Source organism: Oryzias latipes, chromosome 13 (assembly GCF_053564925.1).
Source record: "Oryzias latipes strain Hd-rR chromosome 13, Olatipes_Hd-rR_3.1".
Taxonomy (NCBI): Eukaryota; Metazoa; Chordata; class Actinopteri; order Beloniformes; family Adrianichthyidae; genus Oryzias; species Oryzias latipes.
This window is the reverse complement of record NC_136249.1, coordinates 24,346,738-24,355,283: the sequence shown is the minus strand read 5'-3', so window position 1 is coordinate 24,355,283 and position 8,546 is coordinate 24,346,738. Positions and strand designations below refer to the sequence as shown.

Genomic DNA, 8,546 nt, shown 5'->3' with positions numbered 1-8,546 from the left:
GCATAATTGAAAACACGTATAAAGATGTCAAAGTATCATAATCTTTGCAGAACTGCCGGGATGATATGACATGATGTCAAAAAGATTTGTGATGCCCTGTGCTAATTAGTAATTTAGTTCAAGAAGTTTGTGATTAAAAAAAGTAAGAAGACTTTTGTTCTGTTTGCTCTTTAAAATCTAAAATGTGCTAAAGGGAAGTGTGTGATTTATTGATCCACATTTTGCTGAATTTCTATGTCAAAATGGCTTGTTCAGAAAATTATTTTTCTTAAATCATGTAGATCAAGTAGCAAACATACAGAGTAATTCACATTTAAATTCTACAATGCTTCTCTCAGAGCTGCACTCAGTACTCTTACTCTAAGTGATGCCTTATGCATCACAATTACCCACACACAGCTCTGCATCAGACCGTGAGCTGACTTTTGTGTTCCTGTGAATGTGCACCACAGCAGCAGCCGATGACAGCTTAATTCCCGAGCCGGACCCCCCCTCGCTGAGGCCCACCGTTTGTGTGAAATGACAGACGGAGATCAGACTGAGGAGAGATGAGTGGGAACCCACCGAGCCCGCTCAGGTTTCCTGGCGCTGTGAAAAGATTTGTCCTGTCCATTCAGATCTGACGGAGGTTCCCATGTCCTGCATGGTGGGGGTTTTGTTGAAGTATCTTTCTCATCTGTGTGCCCACAAGAAATGTAGGAGAGGCTGACGCTGGGCTAATTCCTCAATGTCAACATGCAACAGTTTTGAGATCTCAACTAATCTGGTTGAAACGTGTTAAGGATAATGACTTAGTTAAAAGGCAGGAGATGAGTAAACAGGTGTGGTTGGGGGTAATTTTTCGGTGTCTTTGTGTGTCTTTGAGGGAGGGATGGTGAAGGAGGGAGTGGAATGAAATGAGCTGGAAAGAGGGATGACCTCAATTTAAAAAGGGTTGGGTAAAGGGTCAACACAAGCAGTAAAAGGTGCAGAGGGAACAGTGGAAGAAGGATTAGGGGACCTGGAAGGAGGAGGCTGAACCGCAGTGATCGAAGCAGCTAGAAGTAGACGAGGAGGCAGGGCAGCTTTGTTTTCCCAACATTTCATTTTGACATAAAAGCCGTCTTCTGACATCGAATCGAGAAATGAGGGCATCGCAACGCTGACCCTCTGAAGATGATACTGGGCACACTTCTGTCAGGCGCCGAAATGGCGCGAATGGGCTTCATTTTCCTGCTGATGAGCAACGCAACCTCAGTCTCCACACAGTTCAACGGATTCAACTGTGACGCCAATTACCACAGCCGCTATCCTGGTGAGAAAACTGCAAAGCATCACCTCCACCGTCCATTCTGTAAACACATGTTGAGCAGATACAACATTCATAAAGCTCACAAAAAGTGACAAACTAGCAAATCAGCTTAGGTTCAGGAGGAAAAAGTTTTAGAGCAGCTTTTCTTTTGCAGATGTTGATTGACAACTTTTTATTTTTTTATTCTAAAACAATGTAGGATCTTTTTGAAACTCATCTGATGTTATAGGAATAAACTTTTTCTTAGGAGACAAATATGTTGTTGTTCAATGTCAATGGATTAATTATTTCTCCTGTTGTTTTTCTTAGTATTTCTTATTTTCTTAAGAAATACGATGATGTACACACGTTATTTTTGTTTGTGTGAATTACACTGCTCAACAGAAATGTCAAAGGCTCTGCATTTTCTTATAAGTTATCTTTAAAAAAAATGCAGAGATGATCACAGACTCTGCTCACGCTTCTTCTCTGGCGCTCCAGCTGAGAGGGACATCAGTGTTTACTGTGGGGTTCAGACCATCACCTTGAAGATCAACTTTTGTCCAGTGCTCTACTCCGGCTACACCGCTGCAGATCTGGCTCTGAACGGACACCACAGTGATGCTCAGTGCAGAGGCTTTATCAATAACAACACGTTCCCCACAGCTGTGCTGTTCAGCATCAGCCTCAGCACCCTGGAGGCCTGCGGTAACAGCCTAGTGGTAATGTGCAGCGAATCCCTCCAGCATGGTGATAATATGATGGATGCTGTGTTTGCTGAAAGTGGCTGAGATGTGTCTCTCTGCAGGTCAGCACGGCCTACGGGACCAACGCCTACGGGAACATGTCTCTGGTACAAATTGGAAATGTCTCGGGCTATATTGACACTCCTGATCCACCCACTATAATCAGCTACCTGCCTGGCCTGCTGTATAAATTCAGCTGCAGCTACCCGCTGGAGTACCTGGTCAATAACTCACAACTGGCATCGTGAGTTGGAACCGAAACAGATACATTCATTTAAAAGAAACTATCTGTGCACAAAAAGAGAGCTTAACCTTTTTCAGGAATTGCATGGGGGGATTAAAATGAGAATTTATTGATTTAATTTAGACTTTTACTTATTGTTTTCAAAGCTTCTGTGACAGTTAAGACCCTGAGCGGTGATCTCTGATATCTAAAGACCATGTGTTTCAGGACGTTCAGGAGTAAAAGTTCTGAAGTATACTTTGCCTTCATTTTAAAACTATAGAGAAAATATAAACAGAAAATCATGATACATCATGAAAATCGAAGTGTTGAAGATACTTTTTGACTTTGACTTATTTTTCATGTTGCATCTCATTACAGCTCCTCTGCAGCTATTTCTGTCAAAGATAACAACGGCACATTTGTGAGCACGCTGAGTATGATCCTGTACAATGTGAGTACACAGCTAAGCTGCAAGAAAACCAGATATTTCATGAGAAATGTATATTTAGTATATTCATATGGTTTCTAATTGGCAGAATTTGTTTTTTTGGGGCTTTTTTTTGTCTTAAACTGACCTTTATTCTTCATTATGAGTACTTTCAGTCTGCTTCTGACAGTGAAGTTTCTGAAAGCAGTAGCATCCGGGTATATTGTGATGTAAAAAGATGACTGCGTGATTTTATTAAGGCTTTTTCCTCATCCTGCAGGACTCCACGTACAATCAGCCTCTGTCCATCCCCATGTCCGGATTGGCTTTGAAAACCAGAGTCTTTGCTGCTGTGAAAGCCACTAATTTAGACAAACGGTGCGCGGTAACGTTGCATATTTTTATTACAAATCTTTTATTACAAAGATTTATCACAAATGATATATTAAGCTCAAGTTTTACATCCAAAACAACCAGTGATACAGAGATGATGTCTCTCTGCACACAGGAGATTTGGTTTTTACAGATTTAGTCCCTTTCTTTAACTATGCCTACTTTCATTATGCTATTATGTTATTACTGGACTTGAAGGCGCCAGTCTGCTGCAAAGAAAGCCCAACCTGTGCTTTCCCATGTGCAGTTAGATCTCTATCCCGTGTCACAGTTTTGTCTCTTTGCAGATGGAATATCTTGATGGACTACTGTTACACAACCCCCTCAGGGAATCCTAATGATGAACTTCGCTATGACCTTTTCTTTGGGTAATCTTGCTTTTTTTTTTTTTTTTTTTTGTTGGAGATGATGACTTGATAAGGTACAAAAGAAAGCATAACCTTTTCAAGCTCTCAACATGGCTTATCTTCATAAATGTGCATTGTTTCTGCTCCTGCGTGCATCCAGCCTCTTTGTGAATGCTTAGAAACTCGTGGATAAGCAAAAACTGTCATATTTTTTATTTTAAATATTTGCCACAGCTGCTATAAAGACCCCCAAACAACCGTCTTTGAGAATGGGAAGAGCCAGATGGGTCGGTTTTCCTTCGAAGTCTTCCGTTTTGTGAAGCACCGCCATCAGAAGATGTCCACCGTGTTTCTGCACTGCGTCACCAAGCTATGCCGGGCAGACGACTGCATCATGCTCGTACCAGTAAGCAAGGGGTTGCAAAAGTTCGCTTTTTAACTTCACTGTGCGTGTGCGACACCCGACCCCCTGTGAGGACTGAAATGTGACGATGCGCTTGGCAGATCTGTGGGCGACGGCGCAGAAGGGATGGAGGGCAGAGCCCTGGTTCCCTGCCAGCAGATTCTGGGAACGCCATTATCACTGCAGGTCCAATCATCACCAGAAGTGGTATGAACAGTAAACTGACTCTGACAGGAATCATTTACCACTTTCAGAGTCCTGCTGAAGTAGACTAAAGAATAAAATGTTGTTAGTTAACATTAAGATGCATTAAAAAAATGCTTTATTCTGGCTCCACTTGACACTTTTCAGCAAAGTACCGGTACTCTGAATTTAGATGAGTACAAAGACCCATATGTAGAACCATCAAGAATGTCTAAAAATGAATCTAACAAATACTTAAACATTGTTTTTCAGATGAAACCCCTGCCAACAACTCCCAGCTAGGTTGGATTTATTTTTATTTTAATGAAAAGTTTACCACCTGTGATGTCTAAATCCTAAAACTAATGTCTTACTATTCAAATTTCTGTCTCCCAACAACTTTTCCTTTAACCAGCATCCGCTGAATCCAAACACTCCATGAACTCGATGACAACTGCTCTGATCACAGGTGTGGTCATCCTGGGCGTGGTCAGTGTGGGCCTCTTCCTTTTGATGCTCCGGCTCCTGCAGAAATCCCGCCTCCCTGCAGCTGCATCCTCAGGTGTTTGGAACCCAAGCTTTAAATAATTAAGGCGTTATGTGTACAAGAATTACACGGAGCTGCTTCCTGACTTTGCTTGTTTGCTTTGCGATATTTTACGTGTTTATTGCGTTTTAGGTATTTATTGCCTCCAATACCTCATTTTTTTTAGCCTTTTGTTGTTAGGAAATGCACCTCCAACATTTTAAGTTTCTATGCCAGTTTTTATAAACAGAATTCAACATTCAAAAAAATTGTATCAAATTTGGTTTAGTTATGAACACACACACACAAAATCACAACAGTTTTGCATCTTTCTGTTTTTCAGTGCAGGCATTCAACCCGTTGAAAATCAGAAAATATGCAGTGTTTTAAAACCACAACTGGATTTAAGGCTACATGTTTGAACTGAGTTTCTTGTTTTTTTTAGGGGGTTGTAAGGGGATGCTATGTTTAAGATGCTGTGCATAAAAGTTCAAAAATCTATTTGCAATAAAGGTGAACCCTAAAAGGACTATAGCCTTTTAAATTTGTTAATGTTTTCACATAGGATTGAGATTATTAGAAGAGATTAGCACTAAGACAAAGTACTTATGCCCCACTTTCATATAGTGCATTCGTTAATAAACTGTGTGTGTTTTCTGTGACAATAAAATGATTTTTTCAATCTAGTGTGGTTGTAAAATGTTTTTTCTGAGTTCAAATTATCAACAAACTGTAATTATTTTCCCTGTATTGGTCTGGTAACCTGCGCAGGGTGTTATGCTACCTTCACCCTGAAGTAGTTGGGATTGGCCCCACCGACCCCCCGTGACCTGCACAGGATCAGAAGTTGGATGGGTGTAATTGCTTTTTGGCAATATCAGCAATCTGCAAAATATGTCAAGGTAAAAAAACACATCTCTTCATCTAGATGCTTAAAAACTGCTGGTCTGCAAAGCACGGAAATAAAGACAGCAAATAAAATACAGTTGACACTTTAAAAAAGCCAAAAATTATTACAGTTTTAAGAAGCAGAGAATGGAACTTTATAAGTAGATGTAAACATGTGAGTTTGAAAAAACATGAAGTCTCCAGATTATTACGGTTTACTGGAAAAAAATAAAGCAAAATGATAGAAAACATGACTGTTTCTTGAATCTCTGGTGCTGGTGTGTCATCAGTCAGTGTGCTCACAGTGCAAATCATTTAACAGCTGCTTTGAAAGTGAGTCTCATTAAAAACGTACTTTTAGACAAGAGTGGAAAAATAAGATAAATACTGATTCAATTTATCCCAAAACAAGACTTACTCCTATGGACATCAGATTTGAACTTTAGTTGAATAAACTAAACGTGTGAGACATAAAATCCTGAGCCTCTCTGGAGTTCATAAAGGGGCTTTTAAAGGTGCTCACAAGCTACACTTGACCAGACCAAATCTCAAGTGTGCCTGCTGAGCCTGTCACAAACTGTCATGGTACTTAAAAAAATCTTTAACTGCCTGAAAACACGTAAAAAAAAAAAACCCAAAAACATTGATTGTGTGTATTACTCCAGGCAATAATCAATAGAAAAAAAAAAACTTTCATTGATTTTTTTCAATTTTTGGTTGGGTTGTTGGAGGGTTAAAACTGCCAGTGGGAACACAATAATAGATCTTTACCGAGTCTACCACAAAATGCAACACAACACTTCTCTGTTAGAGCCGACTGTCAGGTCCTGGAGACTAAAGTTAAAATGGAACGTTGTTCAGGGCTGTAGTCTCCTAAAAGTCTGCACCAAACTGGAAATGTTTTGGAATTCTCCAAATGAATCTTCAGATGTTTAAAAACAACTAATGGTTTGTTGGTTCTTGCTTTTTTGAGTTTATACGATGCATGCATGAATTAAATAACTGCATTTTCTCATTTGCAATGACCATTTTCATCTCCAATGACCCATCTGAATGCCTGTTGGTGGCTGTTGCATCTCACGTGTCGCAGTCGGATGGCGTTTTTGTGCCCGGGTCACCCTGTTCCCCGTCAGTCTAATCCCTGATTTCAACAGCCATTTTGCTGCGTATTCAGCCACCACAATGTCCAGAGATAGCTGAAATGGGAGGAATGAATTCTATCATCCCTCCCCTTCTCGTTTTACAATCAGCGATAATTGATTAAGCCCTTGTCTAGAAAAAATACAAACGACTCTGTGGTTTGGCTTTGAACGCCGAGTCATGAGTGAGGAGGATGTGGAGTGAAGACCTGAGCTATGCAAATGACGGCTGAGAGACTTTAGATGTTTAAAGGCATGACAAATTTATTTTGACGCCATCAGAACCTTAATATTTCAGGTATATCAAGTTCCAACATTGTTTTTTGCCTGTTGCAACAATCCCACTTATTAATAGTACTTCAAATATTTTAGAGAATGCTTGTGTTTGTAATTTGCACATCATCTGTAATGGAAACCCATTACAGATAATGTTTGCTGCCGGACACCTAAATTTCTCCCTTGGGAGATTAATAAAGTTCTATCTATCTATCTATCTATCTATCTATCTATCTATCTATCTATCTATCTATCTATCTATCTATCTATCTATCTATCTATCTATCTATCTATCTATCTATCTATCTATCTATCTATCTATCTATCTATCTATCTATCTATCTATCTATCTATCTATCTATCTATCTATCTATCTATCTATCTATCTATCTATCTATCTATCTATCTATCTATCTATCTATCTATCTATCTATCTATCTATCTATCTATCTATCTATCTATCTATCTATCTATCTATCTGTTTGTCTGTTTCTATTTCTTCATCTGAAAGTCATTTTGACCATCAGCACACGAGAGTGGAATAAAACAAATCCTTTTTCCTTTCTTTTTTTTAAAGAACATACCGACACCACAGGTGTCTGGGGAATATCTGCTGTATTTCTTCTTCACAACCTGCGCTGCAATCTATCGGAGCTACAGCAGGAGTTCACAGATCGTGAACAGCATCTGGGTAACAGGGGACGCTTCACACCTTTGTGGTTCCTCCTGTGGCGAGTTCCATCTTTTCCATCAGAGTCAGAGACGTCTGCACATGGCAGACACGTGCTGTTTCTGAATATGGAGTTTTCCTCACCGTGGAACGTGTTTGTTAACCTTCAGCGGGGAGAAATCAGATGAGATTTAGGAGAGTTTGTCTGAGCAGGACTCATTTTTTAGAGCAAAGTAAGAGGATACTAAGAGAAGGGCTCAAAGAATTGAAACCACACAAGGACAAGGTTGTTTATTCTGTGAGCTCTTGAGGTTATGAAAGAGTCTGTGAAGAGAGGTCATCCTTTTTTTGATAAGATTTCATCAGTTCCGTGTGCTGTGAGAGACATGAAAACCAGCACACATATTTATGTTTTTGTTTTTGTAGAATAAAGCTTATAATGCCTCTGAGGACACAAGCTCAAGAACATCATCTGACAACATCCAGCCATGGTAAAGTGGTGTGATCTAATTTTTTAACTTCACCTTTACGTAAGATCTTCCCTGACAACAGGAGGTTCGTGGCTGAACATCTTTTTTGCACTTTTCTCAATCAACATACAAACATTTTTGCTTTCAGGCTAACCTTAAACCAGGGTCCAAAGTTGTTGCAAAGAGGGCCAGATTTGAGGAGATGAAAATCTGTTAGGGACCAACCAATCATCCTGCATTCTTTGAACCTTTATAAAACCATTACAGTTTTTCTCCATTGGTTTGGCTCATTTCTTGAAGAAGAAATTACATTCTGAAAACTCTAAGATCATTTGGCAAAACAGTCTTCCAGTTTAGCTCACTTGCAAAATCTAATATATCTCCCAAAACTGTTCACTCATGCTTCAAAACTAAATTCATTTCCCATGCAAAGAGTCAGTGCCACCAAAATGGCAAAGATCCTTCTCAATTGCTTTGGCTCATTTCTTGATCAGACCGGACGTTCTCAACACTCTTGGTGCTTTTGTCAAAATAATGTGGATGGTTCGGCACAACGCCATGGTTCACCCGCAAAAGCTCATA

The 8,546-nt window shown here is 39.7% G+C and overlaps 1 protein-coding gene across 1 annotated transcript; it reads left to right on the top strand.

Moving 5' to 3' along the window:
• Positions 1-953: 953 nt before the first annotated feature.
• On the top strand, positions 954-5,208 carry zpld1b (zona pellucida-like domain containing 1b). The gene is made up of 10 exons (XM_004075350.5): positions 954-1,294; positions 1,772-1,992; positions 2,079-2,260; positions 2,621-2,693; positions 2,950-3,047; positions 3,350-3,430; positions 3,644-3,815; positions 3,914-4,019; positions 4,269-4,298; positions 4,411-5,208. The coding sequence occupies exons 1-10, from the start codon at positions 1,156-1,158 to the stop codon at positions 4,581-4,583; spliced, it is 1,275 nt and encodes a 424-aa protein (XP_004075398.1). The 5' UTR covers positions 954-1,155; the 3' UTR covers positions 4,584-5,208.
• Positions 5,209-8,546: the final 3,338 nt, after the last annotated feature.